At 40.0% G+C, this 24,306-nt stretch overlaps 1 protein-coding gene across 2 annotated transcripts in view; it reads left to right on the top strand.

Annotated features, from left to right (window-relative positions):
- The window catches only part of LOC126161713 (general vesicular transport factor p115), a 219,572-nt gene that overhangs the window by 154,686 nt on the left and 40,580 nt on the right, over positions 1-24,306 (top strand). For both annotated transcript variants that reach the window (XM_049917745.1, XM_049917744.1), the window contains exon 14: positions 2,937-3,122. In XM_049917745.1, coding sequence (XP_049773702.1) covers positions 2,937-3,122 — 186 coding nt within the window. The remainder of the gene's footprint in view (positions 1-2,936; positions 3,123-24,306) is intronic.

The raw sequence follows: 24,306 nt of genomic DNA, 5'->3' as shown, positions 1-24,306 counted from the left end.
AGACATGTCTAGTTAAATGCAGTGCAACTGCAAGTAACAGACAAGGTGGGGAAACAGAAACAGTGCTTTATTTTTCATGACCACCTCTGGCCAACAGAAGAAGAAATGTTTACAACATGTGTGTTTGTGAGAGTGGATCATGGAAGGTATGAAGCTACGTCAGGATGACAAATAATGATCTATTGACACACTTTGATCATGTAATAGAATAGAAATCAACAACCACAGCTCATGTTGCTTGTGCCAGCTAGTATATCAGTGTCACCCACTATTGGGGCAAGCAATGCTTACCAATAATTTTGCACCTAGATTCAAGCTCTTTCAGCATTTTATACCACACTATGCTCCTGTGCCAAAGATTCCATATTGTATTTTGTTTCATGTGATTTACTCATTCTGAATCACATTTCACATGAGATAAGTGTTTCCAACTTTGTTTCCTGTCTGTAATACTCAGTTTAGACCCTTCACATCATCTGCCTTGCCTAGCTGTGATGTTAGGAATACACTGTGTATTATAAATAGATGTCTTATCTACAAAACTCTGGTCTTTTTGTCGTAAATATTACTCATTTCAGAAGTAAATGCATTACAGTCTTATAGTTTTTATTATTATAAAGGAATGCCACTCTATAACACCCCCTGAACCTCAGGAGTACGTACAATGGTAATAGTGAGTCTTTGTTGATAATGGTCAGAGAGACCATAAAGAATCTGACAGATAGTGGTGTCAGTTATTTTTCTGTGGTCTTTATATATCTGGTCAGTTACCATTCTTGTATGTGAAGGTGTTGTAATAGACAAACTGACTCTAGGTGCAAGATATAAGTAGGCTCAAATTTCTGATTGCTCTTATTTTTAAAAGTATGTACTAGCAGGGAATCTGCTTCAAATCTTGTGAAAGCTGCATGCCCCATACTTTGTTAAAACATAAGTATTGATTTAAATTATCTTGTTGGAAATGTCAAACACAATTATATTGGTGCATTTCATGTAGTTTAAAGCTGTTCTCATTGCATTAATAACATGCAAACCATTGTTGTGAGTGACATTGGTTGAACTACCACAGATCTGTAGTCCTTCACTGCCATATGAGAACCTTTGAGCACTTGTTTTCCTATTACTGTACTATACTTTGAACATAACTATCTACTATCACCCAACAAAATTTACTTTGTCTTTTATGCTATATTTTGACAATATTATAGTTGGCATCAACCCATAGTTTATATAGTTAATTCTTGAACATTATTCTAGCCTTTAGTTTGAGAGTTTACGAATTCAGTTCTTCATTGCTAGGCACTACTTATGGAGAATTTGTAGGTGTAGATGATATCCTGCTTACGCTAAGTTTTGTTTTGTGGGCAGCATTTCCCTGTGTGGTGGTTTTTCTAAGGTTATCTTTAGGCCATGTATTCACAACTTTTCCTTTTACAGCATTTGCTTTTAATATATTTCGTGGCATTTACTGTATCATGTGCTCCTAATAAAGTCCCAACAAAATATACATTGGAGAAGCCTGTACACTCTTTACAAACACCACCAATTAACAAGCACTGTCAGTCCTGAAAGATTCAAAACTTTCTGGTGAAACCATACCAGGATTATTTGCAGAAGACCTCATAAGATAGTAGTGTATCTACTTTAGGACTAAGCTAGTACAAGGTTAGCTCTTAGTAACTGAAGCAAATCGCACACAACCCCGGAGGCTGAATTGAATTTCACATTGTTTCCTTGGTATGGTTCTATTGGAGATGTTCTGTGCTTTTGTTCTTGGCTTATTATTAGTAGCACCACCATATTAAAGTAGAGTCAAAGGCACAAAACAAGTGGGCTCTTTCATATCAAAGACTGCTGTCTGTGATGAAAGTCCTTTTGAATGTGATAAATAAAATTGTAATCCACCTGGGGCTAAGACTAGAAAATTGTTGTCTTGTGTTTGGACAAAACAAGCTACATTATAAGATCTGCCTGTGTATTTCCAGCATTTAATCAATCCCCCCTTTAGTAGATATTCAAATCCACAACTCCCGTAAATACACTTCTTTTAATTGCAGTCATTAGTCCAGAGTGATTTTGGACTTTATTCTAAAACTTTGTAAATATACTATTTTATTACTTTGTAAATATACTATTTTATTACTTGGGCCTGTGTGCCGCATTCTATTAGCCGCTAGTTACAAACACCAGTTTCATTCTGAGAACTTTTTTTTTTTTAATGAAAGTGCCCATCAGCATAGACCTCAGTTCACGGGTGATATGCTAAACCAGCAAGTGATTTATTCATACCATTACATACAATTTTCAAATCATTTGATGTGTGGTAGAGGATCCAGGTCAAGAGTTACAATGAAACATTTTTTTACAAGAATAGTAGAGAAGTTTCTCATGATTCTATATGCAGTAATGTGTTACAGCTACACAGTACTCAGGTTTCGCTACTTGAGGATCTCGAAAAAGTCTATTTAAATGTCATCAGTAATCTCATGAAAACTATGCCATGTATGTTTGAAAGCACCATTGGTCACCTATAGTGGGCATCCTCTTCATTAGCAGATTGTAATTACAACTGCTTCGTCTGCTGCTGAGATATTCTGTTTTATGATGTGTTGATTCATTTTAATTGCAATGCACTGGTCTTTATCTGAATGTATGTTCTCCTGTCCATGATAACAGAAGGAATAACAGAGATGTCTCTTCAAACAGAATGAGGTAGGTGGTCTGATCTAGGTCTTCTGGTAATTTTTTAAATGACTGTCATCAGATTTTCTTTTCAGGACCATTCTGCTGTTAATAGAGTTTATTTTGTAGACAGTAATATTTTTCAAAACTTCATAAGTATTCCTATGTTTGCAATGCGTTAGATTTATTCAAATGCAAAGAAATTTTTTTTTCAGCCTTCAGCATCTTTTGAAATTGTGTTTGAATCTTGATAGGTGCAGTATGATGAACTGCAATCCAGCACGTCTGTGTTAAGGGATGAAAATATGCTGTTGCGAGCACAGACAACCACTGGGACGGGAGAAGGTGCAGATTTGGCTAGACGACTGGCGGAAGCTTGTAGCACTGCTGAAAGGTGGAAGGCAGAAAGTGACCGCAAGGATTCAATTATTCAGACATTGGTGAGTTAATCAACTAGTTGTGTCTCATATTTGTATTTTAAGCAATTTGACATGGATGTCAGCTATTGGTGAAGTACTTGTCAGTTGTTGGGGTATAAGTTGATTTACTTGAATCTTGCAACCTCCTACAAACAGTATACTTTCCAACTAGAGTTCTGGAAACTGTAGAACAAACATACAAGGGGCATTCCTAATTGATTTACACTTTTATCATCACTCACTAAGGGCCTTGGTCTTGGCACAAACATGCTCCACTGATGTGGTATCTTCTGTAGGCCCTCCTCAAACCACTTTTTGGGAGCCAGTCACACCCACCACAGGACAGATGCTCACAGTTCTTGGATAAATGCGAAATGATGTCCATACAGAGGTTTCTTCGTAGCCCTGAATACGTGGTAATCAAAGGGGCTAAGTTAGGAGGATACAGTAGGTGTAGGAGTACCTGGAACCCCATGTCAGCAATGGCAGCCATAGTTTTCCAATTTGTATGGGAACAAGTGTTGTTGTGTTCCAAGATATTTCACCCATTTTTCTGGTCATTTCTACTGTAGTGAATGGCATAACCTATGAAGAGTCTCCACTTACACTATGCTGTTAATAGGGGTCACTGGTTCCAGCCAGTCAATTAGAATAATCCATCCATGGCCCACAAGACTGTGGCCATGTTTTTTTCACTGAAGGCGCTGTACAGAATGGGGTGCTTCCCTTATGCTCCCCCTGCATTTATTGGGCTTCGGTCTCCAGCTCAAGGTAGTGAAGTCAAGTCTTGCCAGTCACACATTTGGACATGAAACTGTCTGGATCCTTTTTGGGAACCCACCTGGCAGACACTTTCCTGAGCTTAAAATGTTTGTGTACTATGTAGTGCAGAGAGCTTCTGGCAAGTCCAGTTCTGTGAATGTGATGTACCTATTCTCTTGAATATGATTTTCCACTTCCACTGGTCTTACCACAGTCACTTTCCTTCTAGAAATGGTTACTTTCTTCATTGACCTGTGGCCATTTTCCAGCCATCTACCCAGTTGTACTTGGTTATTCATGATTGTTTGTACTCTCCACACACAACCACCAAACACCTGTGAATATCCACAATATTTACACCTCCTTCCACAGAAGCCATGTTGTCCCAGCAGTGTCCTTTTGTGATCACTTATCGTGTTGTCTGCTTACATAAGGACAGAAGGTGGGGGAAATGGGCTGTACTGTGCAGGAGTGTCATGCCACCTACGAATATATCAAAAGTAGTACACACTTGGAACTGTAATGGTGCATCAGGTGGTGTACTATGAATGATGGGAATAAATAAAGTGTAAATCAATAAGGAACACCCCCTTTTAGACAATATGTAGATTGTTTTCTACTTGAAGGGCACAGTGTGAGAAAAATTAGTAATGGCCTGTCAGATCACGGTGCACATATAGTAAGATTGAAAGGAATCAAGGTTGTGTGATATGCCAAAGTAATGAACAAAAATTTAGAGATTTGCATCCACTTGCAATGCAGACACTTTAAGCTAATCTTGAAGGCCAGACTTTGCAAGAAATCTACAGTTCAGACAAGTCGAATGACAAGTATAATGTGTTTCTTCAAACCTTTATCACTTTCTTTGATAGCTATCTCCCATTAACAACTTGCAGGCAATGATGCAGTACTAATAAGCAACCAATTTGGATATCTGGTTCCATTAGAACATCATGTAGGAGGAAATGGGAGTTGTATCATAAGGTGAGGGACAATTAGAGCCCACTAACTGAATTTCACTACAGATGTAATCGGCAAGTAAGAAGTAGTACAAGTCAAGTTTTAGTTATCGAAAAATAAATTATTGGCCGGTTTTGGTGCCTTGCAGTTGACCGAGGACCTTAAGATGTTGCATGAACCGAGGTCTGGCAGCGACATTACACGAGAAAATGCAAAAAGTGTTAATATGTAGTAAAAACCTAAGAATATCTCCCATTTTCGTCATTTGCTTTCATAATGACGTAATGCCAGATCGTCACATTGGTCGCTTTTCTCTCTGAAACGTTTACATCTATACTCTGGAAATTAATGTCACGTGCTGAGGTATCCAGTGGCACCACTAGCAACAAAATAGAAGCTTCTAAGCTCAAAATGTTACACCCGCTCATGTGTGAGAATGAAGCCATAAGTGATCCACCAGAGTTGTGCAATATTTAATAAGCATTATAATTACCTCGCACACACAGATAAAACGACTACTTGTATAGACTCGTAAAATGGCCATCTTCAGATCACTTAAAGGAAAGCATTATCTACAGCAGCAACTGAAGCAAGTCACAGTCATGTTTAAAATTTCAAACTCAAAAAATTGTGGTTACAGTATACAAGATGAATTACCAAAAACTTGGACCACAAACACTGTCTAATTGGAAAGTGCTATTGATGTGCAGCTTTCACAGAATGGATTGGTAGTCAGGGTGTCGTATTGTTAGCCAGTCAACAGATTGTAATAATACTTAAAAAGTGTAGAATGAGATTTTCACTCTGCAGTGGAGTGTGTGCTGATATGAAACTTCCTGGCAGATTAAAACTGTGTGCCGGACCGAGACTCAAACTCGGGACCTTTGCCTTTCGTGGGCAAGTGCTCTACCAACTGAGCTACCAAAGCACGACTCATGCCCCGTCCTCACAGCTTTACTTTTGCCAGTACCTCGTCTCTTACCTTCCAAACTTTACAGAAGCTCTCCTGCGAACCTTGCAGAACTAGCACTCCTCAAAGAAAGGATATTGCGGAGACATGGCTTAGCCACAGCCTGGGGGATGTTTCCACAATGTTCGCAGGAGAGCTTCTGTAAAGTTTGGAAGGTAGGAGACGAGGTACTGGCAGAAGTAAAGCTGTGAGGACGGGGCGTGAGTCGTGCTTTGGTAGCTCAGTTGGTGGAGCACTTGCCCGCGAAAGGCAAAGGTCCCGAGTTCGAGTCTCAGTCCAGTACACAGTTTTAATCTGCCAGGAAGTTTCACTTAAAAAGTGTATTTTTTGTGCAAACATACTGTACACTTTTTCAAATGGAACATGGCTATCAATATTAACATCAAAAAACTAGGGGATTTGAATGTTGTGGTGTTTGTTGCTGGATTCTAGCCCAAGTCATTTCTGAGATATTGTATTTGGTAAAGTTCCCACACCGACACATGTGCAACACCTATGGTAGCACACACTGAAGAAAAACACAATTGTCCATGACAGGTTGGGTTCAAAATGACCACCTGCAGTGGCAATACACGCTTCCAGTTTGGAAAACTGTTGCTTACGTGTTAGCAATTCAGTGGAGATGTCGCAGCAGGCTGCAGTAATACATCATTGCATATCATTGGGTGTAGTTGGTATGTCCTTGTAGGCAGCATCTTTCAGCTTTCTCAAAAAAAGAAAAAAAGAAAACCCCAACAGGTATCAAATCTGAGGAGCAGGCCAGCCAAGGTACAGGTCCTCTCTGTCCAGTCCAACAAGTTGGAAAAAAATTTGTGAAGGCATGCTGTAGTACTTCATACACTATGGGCTGGATAGCTACCATGTTGGTACCACAGATGAGCTTAGAGTTCACTATCCCACCAACAAGTTTGTAATCCATGGACACTAACACTCCACCTGGTGAGGCCAACGTGGATTGTCACTGTACTAGTAGTGCATGTTTTGGCAGTCCCTGGCAATGATTGGTAACTATGGCTTCATCACTAAATGAGGTGCATGGTACATCTGGAGTAACCTGCGTTAATGCCCATGTACAGAAGTTGACACAATTCTCATAATCATTTTCATGCAGCTCTTGATGGAGAGAGATGTGATGCGGATGGGACTTACGTTGATAGAAAATACGTAGGCTGACTCCTGACTTCCTCATGCAATTACTTGGGAGCTAAAGTGTGGATCAGCTGCAACAACAGCAGCAGCAACAACATCGTTCCCCTGTTGTCACTTGTTTCCTTCTGTTACATTGTCCAAGTGCTACACTACCACTTTCACGTTACTAGTTGAAGATGCTGATAAACAATTGCCAAGATGGTTTATGTCTGTTGGGATATCTTGTCACATACACTGTACAAGAACAAACTTTATTCTTCTTACACTGCTTGGACTACCACACACTAATTGACTTGCATGTTGAGTGGCACAAACAAGTTTTGGTATGGAAGGTTTTCGAAATACGATATCTCATAAATGACTCTCACTAGAATCGTGCAACAAACGCTACAGACATTCTAATTTACCCTACTTTGTTTGTTAGTGTCCACAGGCATTTTTCCATTTAAACTAATGTATATTTACACAAAAAATACACTTTTTAAGCATTATTACAATCTGTTTATTGGGTAAAAATATGAACTGGCTACCAATCTGTTCTGTCAGAACTGCACTTCAATAGAACTTTCCATTTCTCCAATATTTGTAGTGTAAGATTTAGGTGATTCACAATTTTTTACACATTAGAAATGCTAGGCACCATTTCATTGGTGTTTATTACAGATATTCTAACATTTTTGACAGCAATTTAAAGCATGAAGTAGACATACAAGCTTCCCACTTCTTTTATACAAGGTGACTTACTTGAGATTCGCATCTGATCTTCTTTGCTGGCTAGCTGGCAACTGGAAAATTCTCTTGACCTGGTCTCCATAGAATGATGCTAGATACAGGAATATTTAAGCCTTTCTCTCTACTTGCGAAATAAGTAGATACGTGAACTTTACTTTTCGTCAACCAATGGTATATTTGAACTCCATACAGAATGAAATTCGCACTTTCAAAATACATATATGACTTCGAGTAAGTCACTCGCTCCATCCAACGTCAGAAACAAATTTAATTACATTTATAAAAGAGTGGTTTAATAACCATGACTCTACTTCACATAAATCATAACACAGGTCTTGCCTTTAACAAGGCCGGATTAAGAGTTTTTAAGATTACTTTTTCAGCTGTTCTTCGTTCACATAAGAACAGTCAATGACACAATAGGCACAGAGCTGCATAAAAACTCTATGGTTCTTCCTCTAAAACATCTATGGATTGCCCAACAAGTACTTGTTGGTGCTGTTCGGCCACGGCGTCTACTTTCTTCCCGCAACTGATTTTAAACCTGCACACACACAAACGTGATATGCAGTAGGTAGGATTTTACCATCCCATACTCATATCTAGAATATCATGTGTTCAAGATAGTAGAAGGCTGAGTGGGTATAGAATTTACACAGAAATTCCCGAATCACTACATATCCCCCTCCCCCTCAGATCGAACACACAATATTTTATACATAATCATTATGCAAGTAATATCATTCATAATAACATTTCATATCTTAATATACATTTTTTTACATAGGTTTATATATGTATCTCTCCTTTCTATAACAACAATCTTTCTCTTATTGTTTCTCTATTCTTTTCTTATTTTACTTTAACATTAAGACATGAGCATTCACTCAAAGTTTTGGTCAGATTTTGTAATATTTAGGAATCGTGAGGACTTTCTCTCTTTTCTTTATTTTCTTTTTCAATCAAAAACTTAAGGTGTTTATTACGCATGAGTAATCTATTTTCCATTCTTATCTTTTTGTACTACCTTTTACCTAGGATGTAATATTTTAATTAGTTATAGGAATTTAATTAGTTATAGGAATCTAGGTGAAATAAAAGTGTTCTTTTGACACTCATTTGTTTCTACAAAACATAATAATGCTAGTCATTCATGGAATTTATACTTTCCAGAATTATACCTATTTGTGACTTGTTATGATACTGTCCCCTTCTCCTCGGATCAGTACCTGTACCTTGCTTCTGGTTTGACCCTGTGAGAGCACTTCCTCTTTTCATTCTGGTAGGTACGCCCCTTATAAAACATCCCTATTTCTTGGGCCACAGATCAGCCTATCTCCAAGTAAGTATGCCTGCCCTGCTGGGTACGCCCCCCTTATCCTTTCTGAGTGGGCCTCACGCTTCATTACCCTAGAATACATTTCTATGTGTAACATAATTAAGTATTTTCTGGGAAGTATTTAAATCTATCTTAGGCTTCACATTTATTCTTTAATAAATCATTTACTCCCTAGAGTCCTCCTTTACTTATCAACCTCTGTACTTTCAATAAATACTATGTCAACATATATTATTCATGTCCCACTATCCTTCAAATTCACTAGAATATTTATTATACTGACATTTCGTATTGATCAGCATGATCAACGTTCTCTCCTGCTTTCGTTTTCTCTCTCTGCTCGTGCCTCTTTCTTAGTTTATAAACACCTTTTCTTGTGCATGTTCGATGTAGAACCGTCATAGCTTGTTGTATTTGTGTGCATATTTAAAGATGTACCCACATTTTCCCCTACAACACTTGGTGGTTCTCACATCGTTACAGGCTTTCTAGTGTGTAATTGTGTTTGTGTCTTATCTACGATACCTACCCCTTTCAAAATTTATACAAACCCTCTCATCTATATCACATCTTATAAAGGGTATAAAATACTCTATACAAAGTAGATAATCTGTACACTGTGATATCACAGTTGTTTAACTAGTCACATCATATTATATTATCCATAAATATAATAATCTATTCAGTTTATTTCGTCTAGATATCACTTTATTTCTGTGATTCTTTCAAGTTGTTTTACATTTTATGGTCACATCCAGTTTTTTAAGCAATAAGATTATAGGATAGTTTTAGATTTTAAAGGAATTCAGTGCAAGAAAACTGTTTTGGAAGAAAAACCGAGAACAACTCGGGACCCGACGGTCGTCACTCCGCCTGTTAACTCAGAATGTTAACATCCCTGGGTGAGAGATGACTCCGCGTGGGTGCCATGGATCCGATATTAACTTTTCTTGTGCACTGACAGACCAGTCTTTCTCTTTAAATTTCTTTTGAAAGTCTTCCCAAGATGAAAAATTCTCAATATTTACTGTACCCCATTTTGAGGCTTCCCCTAGAATTTACACCACAGCAAATTCAATCTTCTTAGAATCTTCCCAATATTTTGGTAATCCTTGGTTAAATCTACTTAAGAAATGGGTCGGATGTACATCTCTGTCTGGCTTAAATTTAGGGAATTGTCTAGATAACCCTGAATTAGCTCCCCATTGTAAATCAGTCACAGCTTCGCTAGTTAATACCACATTAGGTGAAGTTACCCTTTTTCTACTTTGTCTGGAATAAGCTTAAATTATCTCTATAGGTCTTCTATATCCTTCCTGGTATCATTAAGTTCGGAAGAAGGAATAGGTGACACATTCCCAGATGTTATTCTCTCGTTAACTTTTCGATCTATAATTTCTTCAGATTGCTCCTCGAAACTACTTACATTTATGATATCAAAGTTTGTTATTTTCTCTTTGAAATTTCTTTCTACATTATCTGCTCGTGTGCTGACACCTGTAATCTGCGATTGAATATCGGTGTTAATTCATTATTCTTATCTACACTCTCTTTCAAAGTATTCAATCCCTGCTTTACAGCATTAAACTTAATTTAGCACACATTTTCAAAAGATCCTAACTTTGCATTAATTTCGGATTCCACATTATTGCACCTGTCCTCAGTGTTAAATTCTAACCTTTTTGATAAATCTTGGAAATTGTCATTCCGTTTCTGACATGAATGGTCAAGGAATTAGTCATTTCATTCTTTAAATCTATTTTTAAATTCTCTAATCTACTATCTAAGGCATCAAATTCAGTCTTAAGAACACCCATGTCTTTGCATAGATTACTAAATTCTTTGCTTTGCAAGTCAAGTTTGGCATTCAGCAAACCTAGATTTGTCGCTTGACTATTTAGAGTGTCCCTCTGAGCATTCAAAACTTCACTCTGGGTATTTAATTACGAATCTAATGAGTTTTAACTTTATAGACTCTGAGCATTTAATTGAGAATTTACCAAACTTAGAGTTGCACTCTGAGCTTTGATTAAATTTAACAACTCAGCCCAGTCAAGTGTTTCTGTGCTAACTATAATGTCCATGCTTTTATATGCTTTAGCTGTAGTAAGCATTTAAAACTAACTTTAAGTACTTTAATTACACAATAAAAGTTCGCTAAACAGTGTGTACCACTTCGTACTAAAGTAATGAAGTTTTGTTTCGTGCTCACCCAGCGTAGAAGTATCATTACGTAGGTGAAGGGATGTAGAGGCAGGTCAGCACCGGTGAACAGCAGCTGGTGCTGGCGGCATCAGATGTAGGTTGGTTTCTGCATTGTAGGTTGGTTTCTGCGTCTGCATCCTCGTGATGTGTGTGAGAGCTGTACATTCACCACACTGGATCTTCTTGGTTGAAGTGTTCTACGTGTATTTCTTCTTAGACAAATGCGTCGTAATCTTCTTTGCTGTTTTATAGTTGTGAATTTTCCATGTCTTCACCATTTTTCATTCAAATTTTGCTTCGTTGGATACTTGAACATATTCCAATGTCTCAGAGTAAATCCCTTGTTGTGTTATGTTTGGTTGCTAGGGCAACACGTAACAACTTCTTCTCTAGTTTTTTACTCAAAATTCCCATTTTCTCTGGTCCTTTCATACAGGTTGCCAGATTCTAACATGTTGTGACGACTTTTTTACTAGACCTTCTGTTCTAACTTCGCTCTTTTAGCAACACCGTTGGTATATTTAACTTTCCAGCAGAATGAAATACTTACTTTCCTCATACATATATGACTTCCATTAAGTCACTCGCTCCGTCCATCATCAGAAATAAATTTAATTACATTTATAAAAAGGCTGGCTTAATAACCATGACTCTATTTCACATGAATCGTAAAACAGATCTTGCCTGTAACAAGGCTGGATTAAGAGTTTTTAAAATTACTTTTCCAACTGTTCTTCTTTCACATAACAATACTCAATGACACAATAGACATAGAGCTGTATAAAAACTGCATGGTTCTTCTTCTAAAACATCTATGGATTGCCCGACAAGTATTTGTCGGTGCCGTTTGACTGCTGCATCTACTTTCTTCCCGCGACTGATTTTAAACCTGCACAAACAAACATGTGACGCGCAGTAGGTAGGATTTTACCATACCACACTTGTATCTAGAATATCATGTGTTTGAGATGGTAGAAGGCTGAGTGGTTCTAGAATTTACACAGAAATTCTTGAATCACTATGATATGTCATAGTGATATACTGCAAGAACATAAGGAGCCATCTTGTCTGTTGACAGTAGCAGATGAAGCTATCGAGCTGACAGCAATGGGCATATTCCTGTCAGCTGGGTAACCTCATCTGGTACTGTCAAACGACCAGATGGCTCCATATGTTATCTTATCATATTACTATGACATATATCTAAAAACAAAGACGATGTGACTTACCAAATGAAAGTGCTGGCAGGTCGACAGACACACAAACGAACAAGCAGGCTTGTGTCTGTATATGTGTGGATGGATATGTGTGTGTGTGCGCGAGTGTATACCCGTCCTTTTTTCCCCTTAAGGTAAGTCTTTCCGCTCCCGGGACTGGAATGACTCCTTACCCTCTCCCTTAAAACCCACATCCTTTCGTCTTTCCCTCTCCTTCCCTCTTTCCTGATGAGGCAACAGTTTGTTGCGAAAGCTTGAATTTTGTGTGTATGTTTGTGTTCGTTTGTGTGTCTGTCGACCTGCCAGCACTTTCATTTGGTAAGTCACATCGTCTTTGTTTTTAGGTATATTTTTCCTTCGTGGAATGTTTCCTTCTATTATAACCATACTATGACATATATGTTACACTTTGCACCATTTCATTCTGCTGTTTAGCTAAAATGCATATATTGCAACCACAAGTTTTGAGTTTGGAATTTTAAACATATTTGTGACAAAGAATCTTGCGTCGGTAGTCATAGATATTGCTTTCTATTAGGTGATACGAAGATTACCATTTAACTGGCCAAAACTAGTAATTGATGTGTCCTTCTTTGTGATCACACCAAATAAAAAGTTTTCCTCAAAAATTAATAATCACTTTTTGTCAATAGTTCGCAAGTTAAAATTTTATTGGCACGGGTGAATAAGCAGAACACTTGAAAGACAACTACATCACATGCAGCCACAGGAAATAAACAAAAATTAAACTGAATCAGTTATCACATCATTAAAAGGTAAAAACTTCCATGGGTATAATGAAATTTCAAGTAGGGTTATGATGATCAGTGCACCTTATATTAATTCTCTACAATGTGTCTTCCATGCGTGCTCAGTTTCCTGACATATTGAAATAATAGGTAGTGAAATCACGCTATAACAATGGTGAAAGAAACAGTGTAGACAATTATTGGCCAATTTCTTTGCTAGAAGTGTTTGCAGAATTTTCGAGAAAACAGTGTGTAGGAGAGTAGTGGCACATATCAGTACACATAACTTGCTGTCAGACTCACAGCTTGACAAAATACAATGCATACAATTTCTGATGCAGAACTTCAGTAAAAGCAAAATTTTACTATCACAAGGTAGTCAGAAAGACAGTGAAGTCAACTATTTTAAATTCTTAGGACCAGAGAGTAGATGGAAGGCTTTCTTGGAAATGTCAGGATCTTTTGGAGAAGTTGAGTGCTGCTGTCTTCACTGTGTCTGACACTGAAACATGAAGACACGTTTACCTTGCTTATTTTTATCTTGTATGGTATTATATTTTGGGACACTTCTCTGAACTCACCAAGAATGTTCTTAGGCCAGAAAAGGGCCGTCAGACTGTTCTGTGGTGTCAATTCATGAAATTGGCACTAACTCTGCCATCCCTGTACTATATTCCATTGTGGGACTTTGTGTCGGCAGTATTGACATTGACTCATTCAGAAGAAATGCAATTCATTAAGTGGGCAGTAGATGGAAAAAAATATATATGCTTCTGGATAACACATCCTTAAGTGTTGTACAGAAAGGTGTGCACAATTCAGCTGTTTTCAGTTTCAGTAGGCTGCCAGCAGAAGTGAAAAAACTTGAGTGATAAGCCCCAAGTACTCAAATCCAAGAGTTTTGCTTGTATTAAACTCCTATACTGTAGAAGATAGTTGATAACTTTTCTCTGTAACGTGTTATTTATTCATATGCTCTGTTTTTGTATTAATTCTTTTTTAATAAATTTTATAATCGGCATTGTATATTATGTACCTATGAGTACCTATGTCTCACTAAGCACCATGGAGCTTGATATATACGCTGGTCTCAAAAATTAAAGCAACAAACAGAAATTTTGCAAGGTTGCTTGTCTTTTGCCACAAAACAGTATGAACAGGTGATGGTAATGTAGAAACAATGTGAAGAATACAGTATGTAAAAAATTTCGACATGCATAATGCTAGGCAAAAAAACTTCATTTTTTCCAACTTTTAATGGATTTACACACACATCCCAGGAACTGGTTAATGTGCTCAGTGTGGAGTGCAGCCACCTTTGGCAGCAACTCAGCCCTTACAACAACGGGGTATGCTGTGAGTGATGTCATCAGTCTTGTGCGAGGCAATAATGCCCATTCTTCCTGCAGAGCTGCTTGCAAGTCTTTGAGAGTGATTGGTGGATGCGGGCTTCATGCAAGCAGATATGCCCTATGGGATTCAAATCAGGAGAGCAAGCTGGCCACACCATGTGTGCAATATCCTCTGTTTCCCAGAAAACATCAACCACTCTTGCTCTGTGAGGTCGAGTATTGTCGTCCATCAATACAAAGTCTGTGCCAACAGCACCTCATAACAATGGCACATGAGGTCCCGAGGTCTCGTCATGATACATGACAGCAATTAACCTGTACTGTTTCCTGAAGAGGTGTCCGAGTGGCCAACATAATCCCTGCTGACACCATTAGGGATCCTCCAAGACATCGATCTATCTCAACAGTGTTTGGGTGCCGGAATTGTGTTCCATGTTCCCCCCTGGATGCGAATCTGTTGAGAATCACTCGCCAGACCAAATTGGGACTCGGGTGATAAGAATATTGACCCCTTGTTTGACTGTCAAGGCGGCATGTTAATAACGCCACTGTAGACGTTCCTTTCTATGAAGAAGTGTCAGAGGCACACATACAGCAGGCCACTGTGCTGAAGCCTTCTGTAGACTGTTTGCCCCGATACAACACATCCAGTGGATGCTGTGAGGTCAAATGCCAGTTGCCATGCAGTACTAAGGCAGTACCGTCTTGCCCTTACAACCAAATAATGGTCCTCTCTTTCTGACGTCATACATGGTTGGCTGTGCCCTGGTCTTCGGGATACAGTTTTGACCTCTATAAATTGTCACCATGTCCGAGAAACAACAGAAGATTCACATTAAACCATTGCGCCAAATCAGTTTGGGACTGGTCTGCCTCCATTCTTCCTACGGCCCTCCACCACAGAATGTCAGGAAGGTGTCTTCTCAGTGCCATATTGCATTGTCTGTGTCTGTACACAGCGATTGTGGGCGCAGGACTATTCGGCAACACTACCTCGTTTGATGTGTGCCCTGACATCGTCATTGGCGTGGTTGTCTGTTGACGGGAATGCCATGTTTCATATAGAACACTATTGTACAGACATCTGTTGATAGTTTGTATGATATAGACACCAGACAGGAAAGTAGTGGTTTGTTGCTTTAATTTTGGACACCAAGGTAAATAAATTGACTATGTTAAAGGCAGATGTAGCTATGTAAGTCACGCTCCTTTCAAAAGTGGCATTTGCATTCTACTGTCACAGCAGACTTCTTTTTTCATAAAAATTTTGTAAAAAAATATGTTTGTTGTTAGTGGTAGGGTTTGATTGTGGTTGTTGTCACAGATTGATAAATAATTGTGTGGATAAAATATGAATTATTTCAGTCATTAGTTTTAAGCTTTTTGAGCTGTTAATGACATTTTAAAAACCAACGAGAAAGAAAAGAATCTAAAGTTAATAGACACATCAAAAGGAGGATAAGTTGCTCATACGTAAGAAAAGTTAAAAGGTCTAGAAGTAATGGTCACTTTCCTTACGGTCTTTGCCTTCGATACATAATTTTGTTAATTTCTGAAGGCAGCTTAAATGTCAATAGCTTAAATAAAATCCTGACTGTCAGTTAAGTTAGCTCTTTACATCTCTCATACAGTCTGTAATTTAGATCAGCATCTTTAGCCATTTAACATTCATTGCTCGGAAAACACCTCCTGTAAACCCTTCTGTGCAATACATCTCCAGTTATTTATATCCATGTAGCTCTTTCATGATTTCTGTCTTCTAAACACATTTAGGTTGTCATCTCTGTCTTTCATCTCTCTTGAAACCCAGCAAAGCACTGCAATGGTCCATTTACCACAGACTCCATGCCTAATTGCCATAAGTCTAAACTGTTAAAACAGACTGATTATTTTTACTCTTCTGTTTATGTCTCTTGCAGTCAGTCTTCAGCTGCACTAAATACAAAAAATCTTTAACTGGTTCTGAGAACTTTGTTGTTATTTTGTTAAGCTTTCTTTTCAATGTGTTGCTTATTTATTATTTTAATTGATTTCTCAGAACTGTTGTTAAACTTGCTCTATTCAGTTTTTTCATTCATTGTTGAAATTAGTCAGCACTAGAGGTAAACAAAGTGGTTTATTTGTGTTCCTTTAATATACAGGGGGAGAAAAATATTGTCATGAAATTTTAACCCTGGATAGCTGATGCCAGTAGGAACCAAAATTACTAATGTTGTGTAGGTTGACAACACACAATTTTTAAACTACGAAAACTTTGCGCCATGCGCTCCAATTGGGTACGGGATTGCCCTGTTACCAGATGTCTGGACAACACATTACCATGAATGCTTTGTCTGCCAGAGATTGTGATGTATCCAAGGTGGCCCGCATGCTCAGTGGTAGCATGCCAGCCTTCCACTCGGGGGCCTGGGGGCGAATCTGCCGAGGTCCTGACACACCCATTGTAGTTTCATGATAAGACGTAACGGGAGCAAACCCATCAACAGAAGTTAGTTCATGTACAGAAAGTCTTTTACAAACTGTGTCGGCCCTCAAAAGAGCCTTTTTTATAGCTAGAACATACACTCCTGGAAATGGAAAAAAGAACACATTGACACCGGTGTGTCAGACCCACCATACTTGCTCCGGACACTGCGAGAGGGCTGTACAAGCAATGATCAGACGCACGGCACAGCGGACACACCAGGAACCGCGGTGTTGGCCGTCGAATGGCGCTAGCTGCGCAGCATTTGTGCACCGCCGCCGTCAGTGTCAGCCAGTTTGCCGTGGCATACGGAGCTCCATCGCAGTCTTTAACACTGGTAGCATGCCGCGACAGCGTGGACGTGAACCGTATGTGCAGTTGACGGACTTTGAGCGAGGGCGTATAGTGGGCATGCGGGAGGCCGGGTGGACGTACCGACGAATTGCTCAACACGTGGGGCGTGAGGTCTCCACAGTACATCGATGTTGTCGCCAGTGGTCGGCGGAAGGTGCACGTGCCCGTCGACCTGGGACCGGACCGCAGCGACGCACAGATGCACGCCAAGACCGTAGGATCCTACGCAGTGCCGTAGGGGACCGCACCGCCACTTCCCAGCAAATTAGGGACACTGTTGCTCCTGGGGTATCTGCGAGGACCATTCGCAACCGTCTCCATGAAGCTGGGCTATGGTCCCGCACACCGTTAGGCCGTCTTCCGCTCACGCCCCAACATCGTGCAGCCCGCCTCCAGTGGTGTCGCGACAGGCATGAATGGAGGGACGAATGGAGACGTGTCGTCTTCAGCGATGAGAGTCGCTTCTGCCTTGGTGCCAATGATGGTCGTATGCGTGTTTGGCGCCGTGCAGGTGAGCGCCACAATCAGGACTGCATACGACCGAGGCACACAGGGCCAACACCCGGCATCATGGTGTGGGGAGCGATCTCCTACACTGGCCATACACCACTGGTGATCGTCGAGGGGACACTGAATAGTGCACGGTACATCCAAACCGTCATCGAACCCATCGTTCTACCATTCCTAGACCGGCAAGGGAACTTGCTGTTCCAACAGGACAACGCACGTCCGCATGTATCCCGTGCCACCCAACGTGCTCTAGAAGGTGTAAGTCAACTACCCTGGCCAGCAAGATCTCCGGATCTGTCCCCCATTGAGCATGTGTGGGACTGGATGAAGCGTCGTCTCACGCGGTCTGCACGTCCAGCACGAACGCTGGTCCAACTGAGGCGCCAGGTGGAAATGGCATGGCAAGCCGTTCCACAGGACTACATCCAGCATCTCTACGATCGTCTCCATGGGAGAATAGCAGCCTGGAATGCTGCGAAAGGTGGATATACACTGTACTAGTGCCGACATTGTGCATGCTCTGTTGCCTGTGTCTATGTGCCTGTGGTTCTGTCAGTGTGATCATGTGATGTATCTGACCCCAGGAATGTGTCAATAAAGTTTCCCCTTCCTGGGACAATGAATTCACGGTGTTCTTATTTCAATTTCCAGGAGTGTAGTTTACTTAAAGCATGTGCTCAAACTGGCAACCCTCTGACAAGACACAGGCTTGGTTATGTCGAATGGCATTTTGCCGAACTCTTTCAAGGATTCCTGGTATTGCCCTGATGTGACTGGCAGCATGTTGAATGTGATCCATTAATTCCTGTTAGTTTCTAGGTGGGTCACGTGCAGGTGGGTGAACTAGAACCTGGAAGAACCCCCAGAGGAAAACGTCCGACAGCATGAGGTTTGGTGATCAGGGGGGCCACATCCTATGAGCACCTCTACCAATTACCCAGCGATCAAAGAGTTTATTTAAATATCCGCGCACAGCACAGCTGTTACCTGCAGATGTTCCGTTGTGCTGCAACCACAAGTGTAGCCGTATGTCAGGGGAACATCTTCCAGCAGGCTGGGTAGAGTTTCTTACAAAAAGTGAAGGTAATTTGCCCCGGTAAGTTGGAGGTAGATGGACTGATGGTCACCAACAATGCCTGCCCAGATGTTGATCATTCCTGGAGTCCATGGACATACGTGATGTGAGGATTTCCCCATTGCCCAGTAATGTATGTTTCGAGTGTTGTAAAGGCCATACCGATGGAAGGTGCACTCATCAGTAAACAACTCAATGGCAGGGAAGCCTGGATCTCGTGCAGCCTGTCGCAGAAACCACTGTCAAAACCTTAGCCTGTGTTTATAGTCCGCCGTAGGATGTAGGTATTGGACAGGGTGGAAACTAAATAGATGCTGGCCATCATCCCTCAAAACCTCCCAGACTAACCAATGAATGACGCCCATGTTGTGTCCAACTGCTCAAGTACTTGTTGTAGGTGCTTCCTCGAAGCACTCGAAAACAATCTCTTCAAATGCGTCATCCTATCATTTTTGAGGTCTTCCAGCGTCACCATGATATCCCACTAATGAGCCTATTTCCCCAAGTCACCGGTGAATTGCTGTAAACTTTTGTGGGTGTGGTTGGAGTCTTGCTGGGTACCATTCCTCATACAACCGTTGAGCTTCATGAGCGTTACTGTCGGCTAGGTCATAAACAAAAACCATTTCTCATTGGTCTTCAAACGAATACCATGCCACCATGCTTACTGTATGACTAAATTGCAGGTGGTGTGTGTGTGTGTGTGTGTGTGTGTGTGTGTGTGTGCGTGTGTGTGTGCGCGTGTGTGTGCGTGTGTGTGCGTGTGCGCGTGCTCCGAAGCAAGCCTACTTGTAAATGCCTCTGACATTCTGACATGAGGTGGGGACGAACAGCAAGACCTATTCGACACATGGGCGTATCACGTTGGGGCAGTGACGGGGCAAGGGACGTTTGTATGTGTGAACCGACAACCATAGCGCTGCCTATCAACTGACAAACAGCAACAGGGCAATCCCATGGCCAATCAGAGCACATGGCACCAAGTTTCCACAGTTTCCTACTGGCATCAGCTATCCAGGGTTAAAATTTTGTGACAAAATTTTTCTCCACCCTGTATATTCCTTCTGCATTTCCCCGGTTTAGGGATCTTCCTCTAGGGATGGTGAGAATAGTTTTGGTGCTACAGAACCTCTCCTTTCAATGGTGAAGAAGACTTATTGAAGCTGTGGAACTGATGTATAAATTCTGCAGTGTCCAGACGTAATGCCTTGTTTCTCAAGGGTTGCTGGAACAAATAGATTTTGTAGAAATCTAATCAGAACCTTTCCTCAAAATCTATGAACCATAGACAGAGTGGTAATTCCTGCTGATTTCTGAAAGCTGTCCTCAACCTGAAGGCTAGTATGAATGCCACGGTGATTCATTTTGCACAGTCCTTTTGATGATGATGTGCCCTTGCCTTTTGGGTGACATACTCAGCTCTGGTTTCGAGTGGCTAACAGAAGTGGTAAAGGCTGCCAGTGTTGCTTGCGAGATGAAAGCAGAGCTCACCATTTCCAGCATAGTCGACAAGACCAATTGTGGACCTCTGGTACAGAGCTGAGTGGAGAGTCTGAATCAGAGGCTCAGATCACTCAGCGACTGTGTAGGCTGCAGATTCCTCGACTTGCGCCGTAGGGTGCTTGAGTTTCTGGTTCTGCTGAATAGGTCAGGAGTTCACTACATGCAGGAGACAGCTACACAGGTAGCAGGGGGCATGTAGCATCAACTGGACTGATTTTTAGGTTAGAGGGTCTCAGGAAACTTCAAAAAGGGCTTAAGTCTCAAAGGGTGCAGGCGAAACACAGGAAGAACATAAATACAGGAACGATTTGTATAATAGTTGTAAATTGTCACAGCTATGTTGGGAAAGTACCAGAGCTCCAAGCACTAATAGAAAGCACTGATGCTCAAATCGTTATAGGCTCTAAAAGCTGGATAAAGTTGGAGATCAGTTCAGCCAAAATTTTTGTGAAGAACATAACGGTGTTCCGAAATGGTAGGCTAAACACAGTTGGCGAAGTTTGTTGCCATTAGAAGTAGTTTATCTTCTCGCGAAGTTGAAGTAGTAGTCCCTGTGAGTTAGTATGGGCGGAGGTCATTCTTGGTAACTGGAATAAAATAGTAATTGAATCCTTTTACTGAGCTCCCAACTCGGATGATATAATTGCTGAAAGGTTCAAAGATATCTTGAGTTTAATTTCAAACAGGTATCTGACTCATACAATTATAGTTGGTGGTGACTTTAATTTAGCTTCATTGTGTTGTCGAAAATACATGTTTAAATCTGGAGGTACGCATAAAACATCATCCAAAACAGTGCTAAATGCATTTTGTAAAAATTGGTTCGAGCTGCTATTTCATGAGCCCATGCAAATAGAAAACAGTTGTGAAAACACACTTCACCTCTAAGCAACAAATTATCCTGAGCACCAAAATGGATACTGGGATTAGTGAACATAGGGTTGTCATAGTATGATTGAATATTGTAACCCTCAAATCCTCCAAAAATAAAGGAAAGATATACCTACTAAAAGCAGATAAAAATACACTTTATGCCTCCCTGAGAGACAATCTCCACTCCTTCGAAATTAACAATGTAAATGTAGACCAGATGAGGCTTGAATTTAAAGAAATAGTATCGACAGCAGTTGAGAGATTTATACCAAATAAATTAACAAATGGAGCTGATTCTTCTTAATACAAAAAACAGGTCAGAACACTGTTGCAGAAACAGCAAAAAAAGCATGCCAAATTTAAATGAACACAAATCTCAAAGATTGGCAATCTTTTACAGAAGCTCAAAATTTAGTGCAGATATCAATGTGAGTTGCTTATAATAGTTTCCACAATGAAACATTGTTTTGAAACCTGGCAGAAAATCCAAAGAGATTCTGGTTGTACGTAAAGTATTTTAGCGGAAAGATGCAATCAATGCCTTCTTTACGCTATAGTGATGAAAATGCTATTGATGACAGTGCTGCCAAAGTAGAGTTACGAAACCAAAAAAGACGAAGTAAATATTCCAGAATTTGAATCAAGAACAGCTACCAGCGTGAACAGCTTAGAAGTAGATATCCTCAGAGTAGTGAAGCAACTTAAATCACTTAATAAAAACAAGTCTTCTGGCCCATACTGTATACGAATGAGGTCCCTTTCAGAGTAAGCTGATGCTGTAGCTCCATACTTTACTATCATATACAACCTCTTGCTCAACAAAAGATCTGTACCCAAAGACTGGAAATTTCCACAACTCTCATCACTATCCAAGAAAGGTAGTAGAGTAATCCACTAAATTACAGGCCCCATATCATTAATGTCGATATGCAGCAGGATTTTGGAACATATATTGTGTTTCAAACATTAAGAATTACCTCGAAGAGAATGGCCTATTGACACTCGGTCAACATGGATTTAGAAAACATCGTTCTTATGAAACCCAACTAGCTCTTTACTCACGCAAAGTTTTGAATATTACTGACAAGGGATTTCAAATTGATTCCATATTTCTAGATTTTCAAAAGGCTTTGGACACTGTAACACACAAGCAACTTGTAGTGAACTTTCGTGCTTATGGAATATTGTCTCAGTTAAGTGACTGGATTTGTGATTTCCTGTCGGAGAGGTCACAGTTCATAGTAGTTGATGGAAAGTCATCGAGTAAAACAAAAATGATTTCTGACATGCCCCAAGGAAGTATTGTAGGCCATCTGCTGTTCCTTATCTATATAAACAGTATCTAAATAAATGATTTAGGAGACAATCTGAGCAGCCATCTTAAGTTGTTTGCAGATGATGCTGTCATTTGTCGTCTTGTAAAGTCATCGGAAGATCAAAACAAATTGCAAAATGATTTAGAAAAGATTCCTGTATCATGCAAAAATTGACAATTAACCCCAAATACTGAAAGGTGTGAGATCACCCACATGAGTGAGTGCTAAAAGGAGTCCATTAAACTTTGGTTATGCAATAAATCAGTCTAATCTAAAGGCCGTAAATTCAACTAAAAACCTAGAAATTACAATTGCAAACAATTTAAATCGGAAAGAACCCATAGAAAATGTTGTGGGGAAGGGAAACCAAGGACAGTGTTTTATTGGCATTTCACTTGGAAAATGTAACGAATCTATTAAAGAGAGAGCCTACACTATGCTTGTCCGTTCTCTTTTAGAGTACTGCTATGGACTTCTCGCCAGATAGAATTAATGGAGTATGTCAAGAAAGTGCAAAGCAGGGCAGCATATTTTGTAGTATCATGAAATGGGGAGAGAGTGTCAATGACATGATACAGGATTTGGGGTGTACATTTTTTGTTGCAGTAGAATCTTCTCAAGAAATTTCAATACCAACTTTCTCCTCCGAATACGAAAATATTTTGTTGATGCCAACCTGCATAGGGAGAAACAACCATCGTAATAAAATAATGGAAATCAGAGGTTGCGTGGAAAGATATAGATGTTCGTTTTCGTCCCACATGCTGTTCAAGCTTGGAATAATGGAGTGTTATTGTGATGGTGGTTTGATGAACCCTGTGCCAGGCACTTAAGTGTGATTTGCAGAGTATCCATGTAGATGTGGATGTAGATGTAAAGATATATTTTAATGTGGATCTCGAATCATGTTGCACCTTGGTATTTTTCACATTTACAAATCACTGCCGGAAGTGGAAAAAAGTGATAAGTGAGAAAATGAAAATCCAAGACTGAATGGGGAGTTAAGCTGCCAAGCCACACACTTTCACTCACTGCTATGTCTTATAATTCCATTTGTGACTTGGAACTTTGTCTACCTTTATTGTCAAATTTTTCATTTTCATGATTAAAATCCAATCTTATGCATATGTCATGGACAATAATTTTACTGAATACTTCATGCAGTACAAGGAGGACGCTGATCTGTAGACTTTTATGTAATGTACATGTTGGACCATTGTATTTAGGCTGGTATTACACTATCAAATTTCTTTGTCCAATTTCTTTGTCAAATGTCGTCAAATAATTGATCAAATCTAGGGCCTCATTGTAGATTTGATCAAAGAAGTCACTTGTCGTCTGTTCACTGCAGTGTGACATGTTACCACATGGAGCACTAGCATCGCTGCAACGTTCTGTCATCTGTAGTGTTTTTATAAACATTGCCAGTAAATACTATTGGTGTGTACCAACAACGACAAAATTAATAGAGGTGTATGAAGCTGCTGATGTGCTTTACAACGTGAGGCACCCTAAGTATAAACTCTCTCCTGTAGCAAGGAATCGGAGTGTTACAGTGAGCCTGTCTTCTGCCGATATAGCACTTCTTAAGTGAGTATTGTTCTTTGTGATATGAGGATACACTTCAATGAGCACATACAAAATGTATGCTCATCCGTGATGTACAACTTGTCGT

This window comes from Schistocerca cancellata, chromosome 2, assembly GCF_023864275.1.
Source record: "Schistocerca cancellata isolate TAMUIC-IGC-003103 chromosome 2, iqSchCanc2.1, whole genome shotgun sequence".
Classification (NCBI taxonomy): Eukaryota; Metazoa; Arthropoda; class Insecta; order Orthoptera; family Acrididae; genus Schistocerca; species Schistocerca cancellata.
Note: the sequence above shows the minus strand (reverse complement) of the source record. Positions and strands in the feature narration are given on the sequence as shown.